General features: G+C 39.8%; 2 protein-coding genes and 1 long non-coding RNA gene across 6 annotated transcripts in view; 2 read left to right on the top strand and 1 right to left on the bottom strand.

Annotated features, from left to right (window-relative positions):
* Positions 1-25,496, top strand: part of rbfox3b (RNA binding fox-1 homolog 3b) — a 997,536-nt gene that overhangs the window by 931,783 nt on the left and 40,257 nt on the right. The window lies entirely within an intron of this gene.
* ubn2b (ubinuclein 2b) overlaps positions 1-25,496 on the top strand; it is a 45,724-nt gene that overhangs the window by 9,768 nt on the left and 10,460 nt on the right. For 2 of the 4 annotated variants that reach the window (XM_087242942.1, NM_001104940.1), the window contains 9 exon segments: positions 1,548-1,679; positions 4,961-5,058; positions 9,275-9,737; positions 13,452-13,522; positions 13,606-13,842; positions 17,311-17,421; positions 21,052-21,195; positions 21,275-21,325; positions 23,900-24,983. In XM_087242942.1, the coding sequence (XP_087099068.1) occupies positions 1,548-1,679; positions 4,961-5,058; positions 9,275-9,737; positions 13,452-13,522; positions 13,606-13,842; positions 17,311-17,421; positions 21,052-21,195; positions 21,275-21,325; positions 23,900-24,983 (2,391 nt within the window). 4 annotated transcript variants of the gene reach the window in all.
* Positions 222-24,323, bottom strand: LOC148679714 (uncharacterized). Its single transcript, XR_015941956.1, has 3 exons — positions 23,516-24,323; positions 21,823-23,473; positions 222-1,031 (listed from the first exon to the last, which is right to left on the bottom strand). It is a non-coding gene; the product is annotated as an uncharacterized LOC148679714 (long non-coding RNA).

Genomic DNA, 25,496 nt, shown 5'->3' with positions numbered 1-25,496 from the left:
TAATCGTCTAACACAATACCACGGTTTGACGGTTTCGCGGTATACGGTATGTTACAAATGTTACAAAATAATAGAACAGTGAAGCAAATTTGACTTTTTCCAAATAATATATTTTCAGTTACTATAAACAACACCACTTACAATGAACAAATAAAAAAATAAGAAAATAATAAATAATGTGTCAAAGTCCAAATAAAGTCCAAACATGGTGCAAATCCTCAGTAAAAAAATAGATATAAATATTTACTATACTATAAATAGTTACATAACGAAACTAGATTCAATATGGACCATCTTTAGGTTTTATGTGCCAGCATGGATATGGTTGTCTGTGGATATGGATTTGGATATGGTTGTCTGCAATGCAGACAAACAGCTGCACCTTCATTTGTGTCTTTTGAAAACAGCAAGAGCAGCAGTTCGTCTTTGCTGTGTCACTGTTTTGTCATGTTTCTGTGCTGCTGTGCATGCAAAAGTACTTAGTATGAGAATTATTTCATGCAAAACTTTTTTTTTGCGTTTTATTTAGCCGCGCATAAATGTATGCCTATCTCTCATTCTGTGTTGTTCAAAAAGCTCATTGTTGGTCCACAAACAAAAGTGAAACCTATGCTTATTGGTTGTGATATAGCGAGTTTGAACCAATCTGGGCGTGGAGGAGGGACAATGCATCAATGTATCATGTCTGGTTTGTCCGGAGACACAGTGACGAGCGTTTCTTTGTCAAATCAGCGTTGTCAAATTTTGATGACGTAACCGCACTGATTCCGGAGCCTCTGTAAGTCCGAATTTTATGTGATACAGCACTGGAAAGCTGAGATTCTCTTCTTTATGCCAATCTTTGAATTGTATGAATCGGATCAGCGGATCAAAAGTTATTAAACATTTAAGAGCAATACTTATTTTTAGCCGCGGGCGGCTGTCTCGGTCTTTAAGGGTTAAAACCGTTGATATGCAATTGTTCATGGTATGATAATCGTGCACGTTCAAATCGTGGTAGACCGTCATACCGGTATATTGTTACAACCCTACTTAAAAGTCAGAAAATGTTGCATGAATCAAAGTATTTTGCTGATAAATCTGTGAATATATTGAATCACTGCTGTTCATCCACATTCATGACTTAATATCTGGCGTAATTTACGTATTTCAAGTTGTATGATCAAAAATATCTCTTCAACTAATGTATAAATATTTCATTTATTTATTTATTTTAACATTTATTTTAACATTTATTGTAACATTTATTTTAACATTTATTTTACATTGAAAACCTCTTCAGATGTGTAATGTCTTCTTTAAGAGTGTCCTGAATTGTATTATCTATGTTTATATTCAGTAGTCAATATTTGAAGTGTATCAAAACCTTTCATCAAAGTTGTCCTAAAACTATTAAACACCCATTCTTGTCTTGGAACAAATTTGGAAAACCTTTTTGATCCACTTTAAATGTTGACTACGGTATCAGTGTATGAATGTGAATATATTTGATTTTTGCATTAGTAAAAGCTGATGTCGTCTGTGTGTGTGTGTGTGTCTCTTCACAGTATGATGAACTGGTTCCTGCATCTCTGACCACTAAACTGGGAGGTTTCTACATCAACACTGGCACATTGCAGTTCAGGGTGGCATCTGAATCTGAGGGAGAAGATGCTGGAAAAGAGTCCAATCACATTAAGGTGATTATCATCATCATCGTCGTGCACCTTCATGATCGCTGCTGTAGCTGATGATTCAGGGAGCTGGAGTTATGTTGCCTACGTTTATGTGTGCTAATTTCTTGTGGGGTTGCAAATTAAAGGGGGACCTATTATGTTGTTTTTTACAGGATGTAAAATAAGTCTCTCATGTCCTTAGAGTGCGTATGTAAAGTTTCAGCTCAAAATAGCACACCGATAATGTTTCATAACTCTGAAACTGACCGTTTTAGGCTTTGATCCTAGTTGTGCTATTTTGGTGACTGTTGCTTTAAATTCAAATGAGATTGTGCACCTTCCAAAAGAGGGTGGGGCTACAAATGCCTGTGTGTCAGCATAGTGACAGATTAAAAAACAGGGCTAACGTTATTTCTAGGGGTGTCACGATTTCGATTTTTAATCGAAATCAATCGAAATTTATGCTCAATTTCGATTATTGAATCAAAAAATAGAATCGTCGATGCTGCCACGCCCCCATGTCACGTCAGCTTGGCTTGCCAAGCGGGAAAAAAACAGGCTTGTTGAAGTGCTTGTTAAACTGCAGAAGCAGGAGACCTGTCGAGAGAACTTAAACCCTCTCCTCTTTCAATGAAGTCGCCGGTGTGGATTTCCAGTGAGTTATGTTGACAACGTTCGTGTTGTCGACAAAAAAACACAGTTTTGCAAGCTCTGCTATGTACGTAGTTCGTCCGATAGACAACACCGGCATCGCGATCCTCCGCCCGCCCCCGTTGCAAATCCGCTCGCGAAAAGTACACACTCAGGCCCTGTTTACACTGTCTTTGTTTTTAAATGGCATTTTAGAACGACAACGATTTGACATCCACAGTGGCGTGTAGCATTTCTGAGCAGCCCTCCTTCCTCACTACCGCTGAAAATGCGCATCACGTGACCACACAGACACAGACGCACTCGCAGCCATGCGCTCGAGAGAGCAGGTCCAGGCAGTCAGAGGACTGCTTCAATCTTTCACTCACTTGTACTTAGTCATTTTAGCGAACACCTCAGATACTGTTGGCTGGTTCCTATTGGTTGTGCGTCTTTTTTACTGACGCCATTATAATGACAAAGATCACTGCCTATTCCCGAGTCCCACAGAAAAAGTGATTGACTGGTGGTAATTATGTGTGTATCTTGCCTTTATTCATTTACTGTATGATTTGTTTATGGGTAAAACAAAGACCATCCAGGTCAGGTAGTTTAAACGGTAGGCTACAAATAATTAATTGGTAATTAATTAATTAATCATAATCGAAAATCTAATCGAATCGTGCCTTTAGAATCGAAGATGTAATCGAATCGAGGATTTGGAGGATCGTGACACCCTTAGTTATTTCTATTGAAAACTGAAATCGTGAATGTTATTTTCAGCAGGTGAAAACAAATAGCGGACGGCTGTTTATGCCAATAAACGAGAGATGGTCACTAATGCTGGGGCTTCAGCGTCAACGCTTAACTGAAGGCGTGTCTGAAGTTGGAGCTGACGCAATTGTCATAGCAGCGTCAACCAATAAAATTCAGTCAGCAATAGGCCACTGTCTAGGTGATGTATTTGCATACAGTGGGCTGATTGGCTGATGCTTCCGTCGGCGCTTAAAGTTGAGCTAGTCCCAACTTCTGCAGCGAGCAGCGCCTCTGAATTGGTGCCGACAGATCCACAATGCAGTTCGGCAACGCCTGACGTCACCCATTCAAAGTGAATGGGAAGCGCTGACGCTGACGCCCCATGTGAATGGGGCGTAATGGGCAGGGCTTTCCCCCCCCCGATGATTTGTAGAAAGAGAAAATGTCAGTCAAAGTGTTTCTGCGGACTGTTTTTATAAAAAATTAATAATTCATTAGTTTTTACCATTAGAGGCTGGCTATATACACACTAGAGCTGCACGATTCTGGCTAAATCGAGAATCGCGATTTTTATTTATTTTTTTGCTTAAAATAAAGATCACGATTCTCTCACTATTCTGTAGATGTAAAATAAATGTATGGTAAAAACAAACATGTGGCACAACCTCGATAATAATATTATGTGTAGGTCTACTGGTTTCTATAAATAATTCTATTCTACTTATAATAATTCTGATGTTGAATTTTTATGTTTGAGATTTATGCTTGCAATCTGTCATATTAGAAAATTTTATTCACTGGTAAAATCAGACTTTAGCCATTATCAGATTATATTCAACAATATATAGGCTAGAGTAGTTATACTGACACTGTAAACATTTATTTTCATGCACAACTGTGTGTTCGCTATGAAAGAAAAAACATCAAATGCTTGTCGTAATCATAACTCTAAAATGCGATATGATCATTTAAATGAAGTGCACACTTTCGGTTTCATTTTGGCTGCTAAGTTCTTGTTCATACTTCGCGCGCGGCTCCCAAACGATCACTCTGTGCCACAAACTGAATATTATTTGCAACTATATTACCTGTTACTCGCAACATATGAAGGTTCTGTTCACTAAAGGAGACGCGTGCATCTATCATTAGAATGCGCACCCGCCCTCTCTGTGATAACAGCTCACGGTCAGCAGCTCACGTCACGTGTGATTTCCCGATCGGGAAAACATCATTATATTAAGACAAAAATTTAATTTTTAGGTGAATTATACCTTGTAAATACAGTATGCGACTCATTCAACATCATATGGAGGTATCAATGTCACTGAGCAATGTGTGTGAAACAATGAAAAGACTCATTCAGCTGCCTTTGCTTCTCTCCTGAACTTGAAAATATGATTGGCAGAATCGTAGAAATGCTGGATTAAGATCGTCTAGGGGGTCGAATCGAGATCGCGATCTTTTAACGATAATTGTGCAGCTCTAATTCACACAATAAAAAACTGTGTTTATCCCCTTATAAATAGTTTTTTTTTTGCATAATAAATCAAAACATGACTGAATCATGCTTGCATACATGCATGTGGATTTATTTATGGTAAATTGGTACTTGAGAAAGACGACAGAACAACAAGTGTAAATAATATAATTGTGAAGTAAACAATCGTAAGGTAAAAGCTGTAAAATAAAAAAAAAACATAATAAAAAATACCAAATAAACATTAACTGTACATTTCTGCAAAATGTTTAAAGTTGCAAAGGTTTGCAAATGAAACTCGTTTATGCAATAATGGCGATCTTTTACCAGATGTCAGAATGTAAAGTTGTGTTTATGGTCAGTTTCTGTTAGATATATGCTGGAGGATTTTTATCTGATGTTGTGATTAACAGCGTTTGATGTTTTCTGCTTGGATTGACAGAAAGAGGGAGAGGAGCGGGTGATAAAGCGAAGGAAAAAGAAGCAGGATGGAGGACTGGAGGAGAAGAAACCCAGGAAATTCAAAGTTCCCAAACCGGGGTTAGTTCAAATGCTTTCACTGTGGGAAATCTGAGATGTGAATGACAACTACAAGAAATTGTACCCGTTGCAACTTTGTGAAGTTTATTTATAAACTAATTTCGAGAGGATTGGGTGCTTATGGTTGCTTGCTGCCAGACCCTTGTTATCCAATTTATGATTGACCAATCAGGCGATTCCTAAGTCACTATAAGTACCCTAAGTTCCATATGACAGCCATCTTCGTTTTGAAGAATCCCCCCTTCTACCCCTACTTCTCTTTTCCTAGATGGTTAGCACTGTTGCCTCACAGCAAGAACGTCACTGGTTCTAGTCCTTACCATCCAGCTGACGTTTCTATGCAAAGTTTACACGTTCTCCCCATGCTCACGTGGGTTTTCCCTGGGTTCTCCGGTTTCCTCCCACCGTCAAAAAACATGCAACCTAAGTTAATTGACTAATCCAAATTGGCATCATAGACATACTCCTAGAAAATGGTTATCTCTTAAGAGCAATCCCTATCTGTTCATTAGCTTCTACAACAGAGGAATTCTCGAGATCTACCTGAGCTCAAACTCCCCTCTCTCCTTGCAAACGGGAGGGAGCCCTGGGCTCAAGGGTCTTATGAGCTCAGGGCTCTCTCCCGGGACAGCATGCTAAACTAGCTTTATAATCAGTCATCAGCTAAGTGTGAACTCTTGAAAATAACCATTAATTTTATTGAATAATTTATAAAATGAAGACTGCTGTATTTTTTGCAGTTGTTTATTCAGTTACTATACACCTGAATGGTGTTGGACTCCTCGGAAAGCAATAAAACACTATTTATTTTATTTGTATGTTTATGCAGATGCACTCCCCTACAGAACCATTCCAACAACATCTAACATTAAAACTCTTTTTCAAAAGAGGTTTGCTGTCCCGCAGCCCCAGATTTATGCGGCGCAGGAATAAATTTCCGTATAAAGCGCGGAAGTGGTCGGTAACAGGTGTAATTTGGGACGGGAGCGGGCCATCTAGCAATATCGCTCCTGACTCCCGAGCGAGCGAGCACGCATATGTAACGTTATGTGTATGACTGAAACAGCACAATGCTGTGTTTAGATTTTTTTTTGTTGATGTGCGTGCGCGCGTGTGTGTGTGTGCGTGTGTGTGTCTGTCTGTCTGTCTGTGTGTGTGTGTGTATACATACATAGGCTGTATGGACTCTGTATAGCTGGGTGGATTTCGTTTTTGTTCTTCCCCTGCTCTTTAGCGGGATCTGGGTTAAAAATGGGTAGAATACGGGGTGGGTCGGGCAACGGGACAACAAATGCTGAATATAAGCGGGAGCGGTCGGGTTCGGGCTAAAACCTGGCGGGAGTGGGATTCAAAATTTAGTCCCGCACAGATCTCTAGTCAGAACTATTCGCTCTTCTGTGAATTTTATTTCCTTTCTCAAATATTTCCCAAATGTTTAACAGAGCAAGGAAATTTTCACAGTATCTCTGATAATATTTTTTTCTTCTGAAAAAAGTCTTATTTGTTATATTTTGGCTAGAATAAAAGCAGCTTTTAATTTTTCTTAAGGCATTTTAAGGTCAATATTATTAGCCCCCTTAAGCAATGTTTGTTTTTTGATGGTCTACAGAAAAAAAACTTTATTATACAATGACTTGCTTAATTACCCTAACTTTACCCTAATTAACCTAGTTACACTTTTAAAGTCACTTTAAGGTGTATAGAAGTGTCTTGAAAAATCAAATATTATTTACGGTCATCATGGCAAATATGAAATGAGGAATGTGAAACAGAAATTGGGGATAAAATATACAGGGGGCTAATAATTCTGACAACTGTATATTGCGGAAAAGCAAAATATTGCAATGTCAGATGTCAGATTTTTCCCAACATCATGCAACCCTAACTGGTTGTGTAGAAATGTCTTAATCTCCTTACTGTGCCACTTTGATTATTTTTCTCATTTAAAGGGTCACGAAACACCAGAACACATGTTTTGAGCTGTTGACAGTCGTATATGTGTCCCACACTGCTAAAAACACTATTAGGACACCTATATTTCACTAAAAAGTGATAATTGGTTGTTTTTGCGTTATTTCAAGCAAATTCGTACTTCCGGTTTGAAACGAATTTTTGAAGCTGCGTCACGGTCATGACATAATAGCGTGTATTCCAGCGTGCAGACTGGGCGTCTGTGCCAGAGTGTGTCTTATTACGTCTTACAGTGTGTTGCATTAATGCATGAGTAAGGCTTGGTTCAAACCAATCAGCGCGCTCTATTGTGCAACTTCATTAATATTCATTACTGTCACAGTGTAGATGGCAAAGACGCCACGTTGTGTTGGCAAAACAAGCGTGAAGTGTTGCTTTCATAGTTTGCTGCAGTTAAGTTTTGTTTTCATTTTCTCTCTGTGAGAGCTCAGAGTCACGTGTGGATTAACAGTGTACGCGACGCTCGACAACAATAACTTACGTGTCTAAGGAGGATTATTGTTTACCTGAGAGCTGTTCTCATCTGCAAATGCTGACATCCAGATTCGCTTGTACTCTCCTCTAAATAAAGACGCGGCTCTAGTTGCTGGTGATTGTCCTGTCTCTACAGATTTGGTAAGTGAGCGACCAGTGCTCTTTGATTTTCGAATTTTATTCGTATTAAACAAACTATTGCACCGAGTGTAAACAAGTTAGCACTAACAGTTACAACCAAACTATAACCTCGTGTTGGATTTTGTGACCGGAATATCACACGCGGCTTTCTGACGCTACCTGCCGAGTGCATCTAAGTTTCCGGGAAATGCAGAGGTTTTTTTTCTCTCATTCGCCGTGCGGTATCAAACATTGCATGAAAAATACACGCTTAGAGCAGCTCCTCGAATCAAATATCTCGTTTGTCGGGAGGGACATGAATGAATTCCCTGAATGAAAGATCCAAACTGCAGTTAAAGTCCACCATTTAATAATTTGGCAAATAATTCGACAACAGATGTCCATGTAAACACAGTCACATTGTCCGCTGTGGGTGTGTGTTTTGACTCTGAAATTCAGCGCGCCCAAATAGACACTCCCATACCAAGCCTCTTTTCTTCCTCCGACACTCCCCCCTAAACAGAGCTGGACACGCCCACTTTTCTGACTTTTTCCAAAGTAGAGGTGTGAAAACACCCTGCTGAAACAAGGGGGTTTCATGGCCCTTTAAAGGTGCTGTATGTTAGTTTTTGACTCTGTTTAAAGCGTAAAAATACCGTAATATGTTTGCAGATATTTCAGAAACATGCTGAGTGAACATTCTTGTTTATCTGAAAAACAATGCTGATATTCTGCTTTGAAAATGTGAGTTACGTACCGCAACGGCTGTCTTTGTTTTGGTCTTTTTATTTTGCCAAATTAGCCAATTATATTTCAACACCGCGGGTTGCCTTGGTGGAAAACCGCATATTTCATTCATTCATTCAGTCGGAAAGGCTCTCAAAGTGAGCGTCCTTAACTGAATTGCGACCTCCAGTGGACAGCAGCAGCCTCCAAAATGAGATCCAGAGTTCCACATGAGGGGGTTATTAATTAGCAAATATTATAAATGATACTAACTTAAACGTTAGGTGAGCAGGTTACATTGTAACCCTGTGTCCTAACAACACGCTACATGATGAGATTTGCAGTGATGAGCAGTTTGGCTGATTGCATCAGACGAAACGCAACACAAATTTAAACACAGCCATTCAGAAGCACAGAATAGTGCACTCACTGCACTCCAGCGAAATGATGAGGTTTATAATCTAATCAATACACATTAAACCTCTTTAACATTATTAAATGTAGATGCTGAATCAATGATTTGTGTCTGCTTGCACTGAGTCACAGTTCTAAAGTTCACTTTGAAACTGTTTATTTTATTCTCCAGATCTGAGGTGAACTATCTGCTGCTACTTTCAGTGGTTTGGCAATAAATGTCATGTAAAATGACGTTCAAACTCACATTATTAGCATTCAACACTGAATAAAGCACATGAGATGTATTGCGAGCCAGTGCTTTGAGTTAGAACACGGTTTAAATCAGCCTTTAGGCTCGACAGTCAGGCTCGCTCTTGTTGGTATCGTCAATCTGGCAACCTGCACTTGCGTGTGTTTTTACCAGGCGTGCAATGCCTAGTTTAACCACTGGGTGTCAAACTCAACTACTGCACCTTTAAACAATAGCAATATTTAACACTTCTATTTTGTTTGTCTCTGTCTTTCTCAGTGTGTCATCACTGAATCGACCGGAGAAGAAGAAGAGGAAGAAGCTGATGAAGGACTCTCTGTCTCTGGCAGCCATGCTGCGGCGCTTCACCCGCGAGAAAGAGGAGATCCGCAAGAAGTCCCCAGTATCCGCAGTCAAGCTGGTCCGCGCTCCTCCAAACCCGGCCGTCACCTCCGCTGCCGCCCCCTCTGATGACCTGTCCATGGCTGACATCACCGCTGACCCGGCCATGATGTCACTGTTGGGTGGAGCCACAGAGAACGACATGCTGCAAGAGCTGATGGGCGACCTGGACTTCGGGCTGCTGGACTCTCCGCAGCCGTCTAGCCCTGGGCAGAGCGAGAACGGCAAAGCAGGAGCTACAGGGCGAGTGCAGAAGAGTGGGATGATGCCGATGCCACCACCGCCTCTGCCCAACAGCCTGCCTGCACCACTGCTCAAACGTATCGAGGACCTGCGGGCGGTGAGTGCAGGTTTATATTTATCTATAAGCAGAGCTGTAGCAGCTCCTGTGCAGTTTGTGCAGGTTTATTGCTCATGCAGAAATTCTCTTGAATGCTTGATTCTGATTGGCTGATGAACATTCTAAGGCAGGCGTGTGCACACTCTGTTCTGGAGGGCGGCGGGTGTCCTGCAGAGTTTAGTTCCAACCTCAGTCAGATACACCTGGACCAGCTAATCAAGCATCCAGCCAGGTGTATTGAAGGATGTTTGAGCTAAACTCTGCAGGACACTGGCCCTCCAGGACTGAGTTTGGGGACTCATGCTCTCTAAGGTGCAGTTATTTTCAGATAAGCGCACAACTAAAATAGTTCTGGCAGGTTTTGAACGCATTGCAACTCCATATCATTACACTGAATGGTTTCATTTATTTCACAGCTTAGTCAACAGCCATTAAAAAATCACTGAGATGAGGATGAGATGTGTAAAAGACTAGTGCCGCACACCTGAAAAATGTCTGAAATACAGCATCCGCAGCTGTGATGACTGTGGTATTAGCAGAATAGTTGACTCTGTTAAACTGAATTATTAGAAAATAATGGACACCTAAGGTGTAACAGCAGCTGCATTTGAAATGGCATACCTCCATATGATATAGCACATGAAAAACAGTATGCAGAATAGTATGTCTGAGGTTAAAGTATTAAAAGAACAGTAGTCGAGAAGTACTCTGATGATTTACTACTTCCAGCGAGATTCTGAAGTGTGCATTCGATGGATGCTAAGCTATCCCATGATGCAGTGTGAGAGAATACATGACTGGGACTAATGCGGGTAGGTCAGTTAGTTAGTTGCTTGGTTGGTTTGTTGGTTACTTGATTGGTTAGTTAGTTACTTAGTTAGTTGTTTAGTTAGTTGGTTGTTTAGTTAGTTGGTTGGCTGTTAGTTACTTAGTTAGTTAGTTACTTAGATATTTAGTTTATTTATTTATTTGGTTGTTTAGTTATTTAGTTAGTTGGTTAGTTAGTTACTTGGTTGGTTAGTCAGTTACATAGTTATTTATTTAGTTGGTTGGTTAGTTACTTGGTTGGTAAGTTAGTTGTTTAGTTGGTTGATTGGTTAATTACTTAGATGGTTAGTTAAGTTTTTAATTATTTAGTTAGTTAGCTGGTTAGTTAGTTACTTGTTGGTTAGTTACTTAGTTATTTATTTAGTTAGTTGGTTAGTTAGTTATTTAGTTAGTTGTTTAGTTATTTAGCTGGTTAGTTAGTTACTTGGTTGGTTAGTTACTTAGTTATTTAGTTAGTTAGTTGTTTAGTTAGTTGGTTGGTTAGTTGTTTACTTATTTAGTTAGTTATTTGGTTAGTTGGTTATTTAGTTAGTTGGTTGCTTAGTTAGTTACTTGATTGGTTAGTTACTTAGTTATTTATTTAGTTAGTTGTTAAGTTAGTTACTTGGTTGGTTAGTTAGTTACTTGGTTGGTTAGTTATTTAGTTATTTATTTAGTTAGTTGGTTAGTTAGTTATTTAGTTAGTTGTTTAGTTATTTAGCTGGTTAGTTAGTTACTTGGTTGGTTAGTTACTTGGTTATTTAGTTAGTTGTTTAGTTAGTTGGTTGGTTAGTTAGTTACTTGGTTGGTTAGTTACTTGGTTACTTATTTAGTTAGTTGTTTAGTTAGTTGGTTGGTTAGTTAGTTACTTGGTTGGTTAGTTATTTAGTTATTTATTTAGTTGGTTGGTTGGTTAGTTAGTTGGTTAGGTATTTAGTTATTTATTTAGTTAGTTGTTTAGTTTGTTGGTTAGTTCGTTATTTAGTTAGTTGTTTAGTTAGTTACTTGGTTGGTTAGTTACTTGGTTATTTATTTAGTTAGTTGGTTGGTTAGTTAGTTACTTGGTTGGTTAGTTATTTAGTTAATGGTTTAGTTATTTATTTGGTTAGTTGGTTGGTTAGTTAGTTACTTGGTTTGTTAGTTAGTTGTTTAGTTATTTAGTTAGTTATTTACTTGGTTAACTAGTTAGTAATTTTGAGGGGAAATTGTATTTTAAAATATGCTGCTACTGAAATCTTTGGACACAAATGGAACAGATTAGCATTTACAAAAGAAACACTTAAGTGTATATTGAATCTTTTATTTAGATTGTACCAACAAAAAAAGACGCTTAATAAAAGGCTAAAAAGCCCAAGATCTCAGAAATGACAGGTGCATGAAAAAACTGTGTCATGTTTATTAGCTTTTTTAAACCATCGATTTAAGAACATTTGTTGATGCAGCGAGTGGTTACAAGTGTGGAGTCCCATAAAAGAGTTCCGGATGGAGACTGTTGTTTTGTGTTTACCTTTTGATTAATATTGTTGCACGTCCGCCAGTTTCCTCCTCAAAATGAGCGAATTTGAGACACTTGAACAGTAAGGAAGCGATCAGAAAAACAAAACACCAGCGAAAAAACTCGACACAGAGAAACATAAACACCTACTGCTAGCCAGCGTTTCGGAAGTGTTATTGCAGAGCAACAAAAAGAGCATCCAGAAGTATAAATGCACGGCTACGTGCAAGGCTTTCGCCGTGGGTCATGCCGATCACTTGATGCAAAAGTATACAGCAGGCTTAACTCTGTATTTCTAAAGTGGTCATAGTTCCAGGACTTGGAAATGGCTGTTTTTTTTCCGCTAGCTTTTTTTAATTGGATTTTCAGCTGTGTGTGCATGTTCTGGTTTACAAGGAAAAATCTATAATAACATGGGTTATGACCTAGTTGTTATACTGTTAATGTAGTTTACGAGGGAATGCCTTGTTTTCTTGTAATTCAGAATGCTTAATGTCTTTTCACATTTAAAAATTGCCATAGGATTTCTGTGAATGTTGCTTTTAGGGGTAGTAGTACAGTTAAGGCCATATAATAAGCAGTTTTTACAGTATAAAATGCATAATGCCTATCAGAGCCACATATTTGAGTGTGTGTGTGTGCCATCTTTTCTTTAGAGGAGACGAGGTAGAGCGAGGTGTAGGAGGAAGATCAGTGAGATAGAAAGTAGACAGAATACAGTGATATCTGAGAACAGGAAGAGGTCAGAGAGAAAGCTGGAGAGTGTCCATCAATCAGAAGATGAGAGTTTATCACTGATGTCTGAGAATATGCAGTGTTTTAACATTCTACATGATTACTGTGTCTTCAGTGGATTCTGATTGAAAGAGGTCATGAACTGAGAAATTACATTTCTGTTGATCTTATTTGCATATGAAAGCTTATGGTACTATAAAAACATCCTGCAAGTTTGAGTACTCAATTATTTGTGGTGGCTTTAAAATCAGCTCACATTGAAGTCAGTCTGATAAAACCACAGCTTAAGGAATGCTCTGATCTATGATGTAATAAGGTGGATAAGCTCCGCCCCCACTGAAAATCGACACCCACTTCTACTTTACAGCCTGTTTAACTTCTAAATATGTCTGTTAATATGCAAAACTGACAGCCAATCAGAGCAGTGGGCGTTTACTTTCAAGTTGGTCACACCCATTTAAACAGATCATTCAAATTAGTGTCAAAAACAGCACCGAAAATGGTCAATTATCTCCAAGTAATGAGTTATTTAAAGTAAAAATCTTGAAATTATAAATGTACCTCATAGAAAAGTACTGAATAAAAAATGAGGTAGTTTATGACCCCTTTAAAATTGGCTTAAAAGTGAAGTTAAGGGTGATTTTTAGTTATTAATAAAATGTTTGTTGTTCTCTCAGGCGTCTCGTCTGTTTGATATGGAGGGCAGGAAGAAGTTTTTCACGCTGGACATGAACAACATCCTGCTTGAGTGAGTTCATATTGCTGTTGTGTTATTTTCTGTATTTTTTCTGGTGTGTTTTCCAGCTGATTTCCCTCTCTGTGTGTGTGTAGTATTGAGCTGCAGGTGCAGGAGCAGCCCGTGGCAATCCGCGCTGCTGTTTACACTCATCTAGAGGCATTTGTGCCCTGTAATAAAGAGGCTCTGCTGAAGCGTCTGAAGAAGTTGAGTCTGAACATCCAGGACGACCGGCTGCGGACGCCGCTGCTCAAACTCAAGCTGGCCGTGTGCAGTGTGATGCCGGAGCAGATCGCGCGATACAACATGGACTGCATGGCTAAAGTCGCCAAGTAAGAGTCTGAATGTTTGCAGTAAAATATTGGAATATTCATCACATTTCTCCATGGGTGCACCATCATGCCTCTTCATCAAATGAATACAGCTCTCCCTCGTTTCTGATTGGTCTACACTGATGTGTTCGAGCTGTCAATCACATGAGTACCACCAATGGCAAACCATCTAATTAGTTTCACATAAACAGGAATATGCTGCCCAATATACAGTTGAAATCAGAATTATTAAACCTCCTCTGAAATTGTGGTTCTTTTTGAAATATTTCCCAAATGATGTTTAACAGAGCAAGGAAATTTTCACAGTATGTCTGATAATATTTTTTCTTCTAGAGAAAGTCTTATTTGTTTTATTTCGGCTAGAATAAAAGCAGTTTTTAATTTTAAGGTCAAAATTATCAGCCCTGTTGAGGTATTTTTTTATCGTCTACAGCAGGGGTTCCCAAACTTTTCAGCCCGCGACCCCCAAAATGACAATGCCAGTGACTCGTGACCCCCAATATTCTCTGAGGTGGTGGTTATAAATACAGAAACCTTGTATGCAATGACGCGCACAAACACACCAATAGACCCAAGTCTATTCTTAGTTTTTTTTTTTTTTTATGTATGTCAGTGCTGTAAATGGGCTAGAAAGTTTAACCTGGTGTTACAAAATCTGCTGCATCTGACAGTATTGCTGTGTCTTTAGTATAATGTAATTACCCGAGAAGTCGCAATCCAATAGAACTAGCAACTATAAGCTACTATAGTAACTATATAGTTTAAAGTAACTATAAACCACAATTTTTTTTCTCTTCAGTAGGTTATTGATAAAATACAGTAAGCCTTAAGGTTTAATAAAAATTAATTGATTTTTGAAAATCACCAGGCGACCCCCCCCCCCTTCATTGTCCCGCGACCCCTCGGGGGGTCCCGACCCCCACTTTGAGAACCTCTGGTCTACAGAACAAACCATCGTTACATAATGACGTGCCTAATTACCCTAACCTGCCTAGTTAACCTAATAAACCTAGTTCAGCCTTTAAATTACACTTTAAGCTGTGTAAAAGTGTCTTGAAAAATATCTAGTCAAATATTATTTACTGTCATCATGACAAAGATAAAATAAATCAGTTATTAGAAATGAGTTATTAAAACTATTATGATTAGGAATGTGTTAAACAAATCTTCTCTCCGTTAAACAGAAATCTGGGAGGAGGGAGGATAAACAAGCGGTCTAATAATTCTTTTTTTACTCAATAAGCTATTTCTATTAGATAAACGTCACAGTAGGAAACCCAAGACTAGCACAACATTTGTTTCATGACTAAAAAAAAAGATTAAAAAATTACAATATAAAGTGAAAACATATATGTTTAAGATTATTAAATTTTTTTTGTATATCATTATGAATCCCTTATACAAAAAGCACCGACGTTGAATCACATTCATTTGACATATTTAAATATGATCATTACATATGAATTTTTTTTATTAGGATTTGACCAGTTTTCTTTAAATTCCACTAAATGTACAGTATGTACGTGAATATGCAGAACATTTATTTCCTCAAGCTGTTTAACGTGTACTGTTCATTTAATTTTTTACAAAAATACTGCATATCATATGTATTTATCCTGATTTGCAGGAAACTCAAATCTCCTTCAGTGTAAGCTTAGCTTATACAGTTGAAGTCAGAATTATTCAAATAGTTCACAAATGATGTTTAACAGAAGAGCTGTGAACCTACACTAGTCTCAAGGTTCGGTTTTATATTTTCTTCACAGCAGCAGTTCTTGTATTAAAATGTATGAATATATTTATATTTATATATTATTTGTAATAAAATTTTGTCCTTTAATACAAACAGTCAGATATATAAACTGTACTTTTTACCAACTCGAGCATTAAGCAAATAATATAAACAAATATAAATATCCAGCTCACTTTCTGATCCTTGTCTAGTTCTCTTACACTCTTTGATTGGTCACACCCTCAACAAAAACGGTTGCGATTGGCTCTTGCGCGCTGCTCTCTTCACAGATGAGTGACACTGATAAGTGGCAGGCGGCAGCAGCGATCTCACAGCTGATGTATGATAGACACGGTGGAGAAAACTCTGCAGACGCGCGCTCGTTTCTTTATCCAGAAATAACGCTGTAAAACAGCCGAGAGGAGAAGAAAAGCCACGCCTGCAGGTCAAAGGGGCACTGTGTGTGTGTGTGTGTGTGTGCGTGCGTGCGTGCGTGCAAGAGAGAGAGAGAGAAAGAAAGAAAGAAAGAAATGGAGTGCTTTCATTCTCTCGATCTCAGTGAAATATGGGGCTTTTGTTGTATATGTCAGTGAAAGACTGATCCAGCAAACACACACGGTGAAATTGTGCACAGTTTATGACTTTTAAATAGTTAGAGCGTCGTAAATACTCGCGATCACCTCCCTCGTGACAGATCGCAAATGAGGTAAATGACGTCAGTAATAACCGGTTATGATTATTACTGAACCGATACCGAATTGTCCGCGTCTGCATCGCGGTGCACCGAAGAAACGATTAATTTTGACACCCCTATTTAAAAGAGCAAGAAAATTTTCACAGGATGTCTGATAATATTTTTTCTTCTGGAGAAAGTCTTGTTTGTTTGTTTTTTTGGCAAGAATAAAAGCAATTTTTAACATTTTTAGATAATTTTAAGCATTTTAAACAATATTTGTTTTGATTTTCTACAGAACAAACCACTGTTGTACAATGGCTTGCCTAATTACCCTAACCTCCCTAATGAACCTAGTTAACCCTTTAAATGTCACTTTAAGCTGAATTCTAGTATCTCGAAAATATCAAGTCAAATATTATTTACTGTCATCATGCCCAAGATAAAATGCATCGGTTATTAGAAATGGGTTAAAAACTATTATGATTAGAAATGTGTTGAAACAAAACTGTTGAAACAAAACTTCTGTAATTGGGGAAAAAATATACAGGGGGCTAATAATTCAGGATGGCTACTAATTCTGACTTCAACTGTATATTAGAAAAGAGGATATTAAAATAGTCTACTTAGCGATCTGAGTGTTTGTCAGTTTTAATCTGTATACTTTGCAACTATTATTCACAGCGCTATAATTTACTCATGTGTTGTCAGGACGTTTTCAGTCATCTAAAAGGTAATGCAGTTTAGTTTGGTAAAATAAGATCAAAAAATGACTTGAATACATATTTCTCTTTGTGGCCCCTTTGGTTGAAGATGAATCAATCTAGATTGAACAACTGCACTTTTGACTAAAGTGTGACATTGTTTTCGAAAACATCCATTTTCACAGTCACATCACTGCAGCACGAAAACAACGCTTTCAGATTAATCCACTTTGGACAGCGTTTTTAAAAAGATGCATTTTCATTTTCTTTGAAATGTCGTTGTAGCGTGGACAGAGGCCGAAATAGAGAGAAAATACGCCTATTAGTGTGGACATGACATCAGTGTTGTGTTTGTGCAGGCAGCAGACTGAAGACTTCGACAGGAACGGCTCAGAGGAGGAGGACGATGAGAAGCCTGGAAAACGAGTGATGGGACCCAGGAAGAAATTTGTGTGGGACGACAAACTCAGGTGAAGGTCAACTCCCCTAAACCTGTGCACACTTGATTATTACTGTAATGTGTAAAGTCATGGACGCATCTCACAGCGCAAGCCATAACTTATCCTATTAATGTCTACGCTTAATATGTCTTGATGAGGTCTATCTATTGAAAGGGTTAACTAAAACAGAGTAATCCTTAACGTCCCTGTTATGTAGTGCTATATATGTACGGTTAACCGACATGCCGCTTGATTTCTTGCTTCATCACCTAAAATATTACTGTGCACCCAAGAGACGTGAGGTGAGGGAGGGGAAATATTTCCTTAGGTTCTACCGTGTAAATTACGAATTATATAAACTAAAAAGTTTGACTTTCTGTACTCGTTTTGCACTACGTCATTTGCAGATGTCATTTAATTAAAAGCAGAGTGTAAACACTTGGGCCCAATCTCAATTCCACCCCTTAGCCCTTCCTCCTACTCCTACACTTCGTTTTGTGCATTCATGTAAAGGGGTAGCGGTGTCCTGATTCTCTTTAGCTTGAAGGCTGAAGGCTTAAGCCTGATTTATACTTCTGCGTCAAACACCGGCGTATGCTACGGCGCTGACGCATAGCCCTTCGCCGTGGCCATCGCCGTCGCTGATGTGCACCTCTCAAAAAATGTAACTACATGTCGCAACGACGCGTAGCGTAAGCTCTGTGATTGGTCGGCTTGGTAGCGCTGACGAGTCTGGGCGGGACCGAGAGGCGCGCGAATGATGCGACGCCGCGCAAGCGATTGTTTACAAGTGTGGAGTCCCGTGAAGGAGCTCCGGATGGAAAGTTTTGTTTTGTGTTTACCTCATAGTTAAAGTTGTTGCACGTTCGCCGGTTCCTGCCTCAAAATGAGCGAGTTTGAGCCACTTGAACATCCCGAAAGTGTTCAGGAAAAGCAAAAAAGTAGCGAAGAAACTCGACACAGAAGAACATTTACACCTCACTGCCCACCAGCGTTTCGGAAGTGTTAATGCAGACCGACAGAGACAGTGCGCAGAAGTATAAATGCACAGCTACGCGCGTTGCCTGCGCCGTGGGTTACGCCGGTCACCTGACGCAGAAGTATAAATCAGGCTTAAGGGGAAGGGCTAGATAACTAGAAAAAGGTCTATAATCTATAATAACAGCTATTGTATACAGGCCTGGACTGGGGCAAAAAATCAGCCCTGGCATTTTGGGCCAGAGTGGCCCACTACATTCAATCAGAATGCTATCTATCTGTGCATGTCCAATATGTTAATCAACTCCTATTTTATAAAAACACAAAAGCCATATATATAGTAAATAAATAGATAAATACAAACATTAATCTCAATTTAATTTCTGTAAACTGTCCATAAAGATTTTTGTTGAGTTCTAAAAAATACACTATTCATTCATTTATTTTCCTTCGCCTTAGTCCCTTATTTATTAGGGGTTGCCACAGCGGAATGAACTGCCAACTATTCCAGCATGTTTTATGCAGCAGATGCCCTTCCAGCCACAGCCCAGTATCGGAAATCACCCATGCAAACTCATACACACACACACGCACGCACACACACACACACACACACACACACACACTCATACACTACAGCCAATTTAGCTGATTTAATACACTATTCACTCAGTCTATATTAAATAATAAACATAACAAAAACTGCCTGCTAATGCATGAGTAAATCTTCAAAGAGAACAGTGTACATTATAACCTCATTCACCTCATCCTGCTTGCTGTTTCAAAAAAAAAACATAAGTAAATTTGTTTCATTTTGATATTATGATTAACAGACAGCAAACAGCCTCGTGTAGCTGCATATTTATATGAGCGTCATCTCCACTCTGCATATTTATAACAAAACAGGGCTTAAACATAACTGTCTCCTTTCATTTCCATTGAAAAGAACAAACTTTACCCCGTGTCTTTTGCAGAATATCAGATTTAATAATCAATAATGGTCATTATAAAAGTATAACTCACAATAAATGTATACGATTAAGACAAGCAATCAATCAATGTGCAGAATCAGTGTATGTGGTTACATAAATTAATATATTAGCTTTTTTTGCACTCAGCCAAAACAGAGTTACCTGAGAACAAGTGATTAAAAAAGACAGAAGAGTTGTTAGATAGAGACAACAAGATCAATTCAGTATCACGGTTAACAACTATAGTGAGATGAGATCCAGCAGTAGATCTTTGATGAACTGTCCGACATGCACTATTCTCTCACCTCGGGTTTATGCTCGAGGCACCAGCTGAACTACTGGCTGCAGCTCTCGGCAGAGTGTGTGCAGTATGTGTGTGGTCACGTGATTTGCGTTTTTAGCCGTGTACTAGAATGAACAGAGAACTTTTCACAACCGCTTAATGAAACGGCAGTGTGTTTCCCGTGATTTCTCTGCGCCTCCCCACCATTTCTTCTCTCTGACTTTCCACTGTTTGACAAATGCACACCAACGTTGCACGCTCGCACAGAGCCCCAAAATACTGGCTGTTTTTCAATTCCAAGAACGCAGAGAACGGACTTGCGTTCTTGTAGAGTGCGGTCTTGCCAGGTGTCCTCGGAAGAACGAACTCAGGAGACCGCGAGGGCAGAGAACGCATCCTTTGAGAAATGGGATGCTGCGTTCATCCTGATGGTCACATGACCTTCACGTGTTTTAAATGGTAAATTATTTAAACATTACAGCCTTCATACAACGATTTATTGCTTTTTCCCCTTTTCAAAATATATACTTTGCATAAAAACATTATAAATATACTCTGCACAATATAAATAAAACATATTTTAATACGAATTTCAGCAAACAAACACCCTTAATGTGTTTATTCCTTTATTAAGATGTACATGGTAATGTTTACTTTCACCGTTTCATTTAGAGAAACTCCTGAGGTAAATAGTTTATATCTATGAACTTTAATTATAAATCTAAATAAAATGCAGCGCTTCCCACCTCCAGTCGCAATGACTTCTGGGACTTCCAGAGCGAGTTCGGTGCTCAAGTCTGCATCAGTGCGTCCTCGATATCAAGAACACATCCGGGAAGTTTCACGCGTCCTCCGTACTTGCAGTCTTGAGTATTGGAACTGAACTTAGGCAGCTGATGATGACGTTTCACGAGAACACGAGGACGCAAGACCGCTGAAGAACGCATATTGAGAAACAGCCACTAGGAGTTCGTGATTGGGCCAGCCCAATGTCAATAAAGAAAAGAATCAATGGGCTGCAGAGTGTCACATGGGCCGCCCCGCCTGTCAGAAAAAAAGCATCTTACTTTCAGAGAGTCACAGATCAGTGATCACAGCATCGTCAATTAATAAGGCAAAAAAAAACACTATAGGCTGCCAAGCCGTTTATAGGCCAATCAGATCTAAGATGATGATCAGCCCGGCTCAAAAAGTACGTCAGCCCAGCGGGAAACTGCCCGGTCTGCCAGATGCCCAGTCCGCCCCTGATTGTATAGCATGGAAAACCTTGGAACCAGCTATCGTCCCTTGCCTATTTGTGGGAAACAATGTAATGCACATGAGACACTGATTTCCACAAGACCTTGATCTCTCTCTCTCTCTCTCTCTCTCTCTCTCTCTCTCTCTCTCTCTCTCTCTACCCCTCTCCCTCTGTGTGTGTTTGCGCAGGACTCTGCTGTGTAACCTCGTGCGGGTGAAGCTGAGCTGTTACGAGCTTGAGGCTCAGAGTTCACTCTCTCCTGAAGATTACCTGAAGGTCTTCATGGAGACCGAGGTCAAGCCTCTCTGGCCCAAAGGATGGATGCAGGCCAGGTGTGTTTATGGTCCTTTTTAGAGGCTTCTGTGCATAAAACTGACCCAGTAAAACTCTTCATTTCTCTCTGTTCTCCAGGATGTTGATTAAGGAGAGTCGTTTAGCTCACAATCACCTCACGGCAAACACGTAAGTTTCTCCTCTCCACAGGGGAAGTGGTTATTTCTGCACACTAACCAGATGATGAGGCTGACCCACTTACTTGCCATAGTGCACCTTCATTATTGTGTACCATTCAGGTGCTTATAAATGTTAGTTTTCAGATTGATTCTGTTATCAGTGTTACATCTTTACGTTTTTGAAGGGATTTTAAGTTAAGTATGATGACCGTGAAGTTGCACCCCTTTATGTCTAGTGAAGTCTTTTCCATTCGTTTTCCAGAAATGGCGCTGAACACTGCATGAGAAATTGAGAGCTGCAGTAATTCATACAGTGTTTAGATATTTTATTTAACCCTCTCAGGCTCAAATTAATTTCTAAAAACAGGAAAAATCTGATATTTAGGGAAAATTATCATATGGGGTAGTACAATAGAATCCTGACTTTTTTTTAGAGAGACCTTCACATGCAAGGTGTTCTGGGATGTTGCAGATTTGCAACATTGGCCAAGTGTAGTAATTAGACACTGACGATTGAATATGATATGAACACTACCTTTTTATATACAACTTTTCAAACAATGTAACAAATTGATTTTCAGTGGCAGAACATCAACATAAACAATATGGGATCCAAATCCAATATCTCAAATCCTCATTGAGGAGGTCATGTTTCCAAGTCACTTTGTCATGTGGTAGTCCAAGAAACTTTTTTTTGTGTGTGTGTCATCTGGTGAGCAAGTGGGGAAACTGTTTGTTGCTAAAGGACAACCAAGTCCTGGTACTTCTGAGTAAAAAAAAAAACTCAGAAAATATGTATCTGGAGTAATAAGGTAGTTCATTTTTAACTGTTGCAAGTCAGCAACGCCTGCCTTGAGAGGGTTAATTCAATGCGCTCTATTCTGTAACCTAAAAAAAATTGTGATTCTCTAATAAAAGGGTTAAATAACATGCCAATGTTGTAGTCTTAGATGTACACACTTGCAGCCAATGCATGCATGTGTGTGATTGTATGAACAAAGTCTTCCTTTTTGTTAATGTTGTTGTTGTAATTATTTGTTATAATAGTATATTTCCCCCTGAAAATGACAATTCTGTCATCATTTTCATTGCAAAAGATGCTTTTATTTATTTTTATTTTTGTCTTGTTTCTAGTCCAAATATCCAAAAATTCTTATATCAGGGAGCATTTTCTAGAGAAGCGAAACATCTGTTCTTGCTTTAAGAAATGATATGCCAATATTGTTATTGATAACCAAAAAAAATGGACTGGATGTGTTTATATCACTCCAATATGACGGTCTATACACTGTACTTACACACATGTCTGTCCAAACAGCTGGATAAGAAGATTTTTCACCATTGGTGCCCTTTAAATCAAGAAGCATTTTCTAGACACGCAAAACAAAATGCCTTGTTTTAAGATATAATATGCCAATGTTAACTGAGTTTTCCCTTAAAACAAGCAAAATATACAGGCAATGGGGTAAGCAAAATAATCTTGCTATTCCTTTTGACATAAGATTATTTAGCTTACTCCATTGGCAGATTATTTCCCAAATGGATTCTGTACATGCGTTTTGAAGCTGTGCAAAAGTGGACACTATGTTTTGAGTGCGTGTTTGACCACACATATACACATAATAATAATAATAACAACATCTAAACATGTTGATCTTGGTGATTTTTCTTTTAAAAACAACCAATTTTAGCGGGTGGTGTACCCCTTATTTTCACATCTCAATGTTTTCAGGTATGGTGACCACTAATCTCTACACCATCTTTAAAACACAACACAAACACAGCTTTCACCTCATGGAAACCCGGCCTCTGCTTTCTTTTGATTGGACAATGCAAAAAGGCTGACGTAGCACGCTTTTTCTGCTCAGAGTTTTTAAACTGTAGACACAGAGCACAACGACAGAAACGCGAGACTCCGCAGGCAGTTAAACTGCGAGGTGCGTAGGGTGCATAAGCAAAGCGCAAGACACTCGCGGGCATTTGAAAACCAAAAAAAAGACTAGGGTTGTCACAATATTAAAATTAGAGACCAATCGACAGTGAAACTTTAATATTGTCCATTCCCGCTAACATTTGAACACTGATAAGCACGTTATTACACAGCGCTGATTTGCCATTGTGTGAAATAACTGTGATTGGTCGTCATCAGTTCACCGAACTCACCGCTGTTTGCAGCATGTAACCACAGAAACAGGGACACTGGAGCGTTTCAAAGTCCAATTGCTCAACTGGTTTGTCTAAGCTGACATACGAGCGATCCGCTGATGAATTGCGGCTTTAAAGCGCTCCAGTGTCCCTGTATCTGAAATAAGCGTTTCTAAAATTTCAGTATCAATTGGTACAGAATTCCAGTATCGTGACAACCCTACTCTCAACACAAAAAACACATTGGTGTGATCAAGGTCTTAGTCTGTTTTTTTTGTTTCTACCTTTTATTAAGTATTGTTTGTCTGGTTCTCCTACTGTTTGTAGTGTCTTTAAACACTGGAAAGGCACTATATGAATAACTTGCAGGACTATAACTTCTCATGATTATTTTTATTGCTTCCTTGACTTACTGAAAACCTTTTTTCCTTTCCTTCAGAGTGAAGAAACGGGTGCTACCTACTCCGAAAGCCAAACCCAAGCCTCAGGACAGTGGTGTGCTCCAGCGGCCGCCCGTCTCAGTGGACACCCCCTCGCAGACCCCCTCCACCCCTGCCATCCCGCGACCACAACCATCCCCGCCGGAGCCTATCTGCCTGTCGGACTCTCTGGATGACGATCTGATAGCTCCGTCTCTGGACTCCATCTCTCATGCGCTGGCCATGCTCAGCAGCGCCGCCAAAGACCTGGTGCAGTCCGACAGCCTGCCGTCCAGCGACCCGCCCAAACCTGCGCCTCCACAGCAGGCCAAGAAAAGCACCAACACCCCCCCGCCACCTCCATCTACCAGCATCCTCTCCTCCTCATCTCCATCTGTTAAAGGCGTCAGCGTCTTATCACAAGTGCAAAGACCTTCAGTTATTCCCGCCCAGCGACCAACGGTCGCCCAGCCCACAAAAATAGGCGTGTCTCCCGCTAAGCCCCGCCCACCTCCTACAGCCTCGCCCCTTCACGCGCCTCAAAAGATCACAAATAAAACTGTAGTCACTCTTCCTGCGGGTCTCATCAAATCCAGCAATAGTGCATCACCTCAGCCGCGTGCTCTTCCGAACGCTTCCTCCGTTATTAACGTTAAACCCACAGCGCCTTTCCACGTCACCAAAAACCACGAGGCTCCCAAACCGGGCTTCATCACGCCCATGCAGGCCACCATCACTAAATCACCGCATAACCCCAGTTCAAACATCATTAAGCTCACGCCCACCGCCTCGCCGGTCTCCAGGCCCACTGCATTACCCAGCATGCACCAGCACACCGCCTCTAAGAGCGCAGGGTTCCACCCGGGGTACGTGGCAGGGGGTTACAGCGCCCCCACGGCGCAAAAGAGCTCCTCTCAGGGCAACAGCGTCTCTAGCCTGTCTGTGCAGAGCAGCGCTGTTAAACAGCTACCTGTCAGTGCTCCGCCCACACCGGTTGCAACAGCCAATCACAGCCAGAGACACCGACCAGTGGGAGGAGCCAATCAGGGGGTGAAGACAATCACATCAGTGTCCACAGCCACATCTGTCTCTCCACTCGCACAGGTAATACAGATTTAGTTATGAATATGTTTGTACATTATTAAATGTTCGTGAAATTCTCATAACTATTTAATTATTGTTATTTGTATTGTTATTATTATTATTATTATTTGTAGCAATCAATTTTCTCCTACCGTTTGAGTTGCTTTAACTTGAGTTTTACAGTAGTCAGATGGTTTGAGTTCTCTTCATTTATTGGGTTTTACTGTGCTTATATTACTTCATGTACTCAAATGGATAAAGTTCACAGTAGGGTCGGGCCGATAGACGATGCCATCGTCCATTGCCGATGGCCAATAGAGTGGAGGAACTATGAAGTCACCTTGTAGGCCAATCTGCTGCTAGCATGAAACTGGTTCCCTCGATAAAATCCCTATAGGAGTTGTTCATAGGCTTTCCGAAGATTGCAAATAATAAGCTCTGTGTTCAAACACTGTTCACTACACTTACACGTTTTGTCCAGCTGGATAATCATCACACGGAAATACAACTTTGGATCCTAAATGAAAGTGCAAG

The sequence above is a fragment of the Danio rerio genome, chromosome 3 (assembly GCF_052040795.2).
Source record: "Danio rerio strain M-AB ecotype USA chromosome 3, GRCz13ab, whole genome shotgun sequence".
Taxonomy (NCBI): domain Eukaryota; kingdom Metazoa; phylum Chordata; class Actinopteri; order Cypriniformes; family Danionidae; genus Danio; species Danio rerio.
This window is presented reverse-complemented; position numbering and strand designations above follow the sequence as displayed.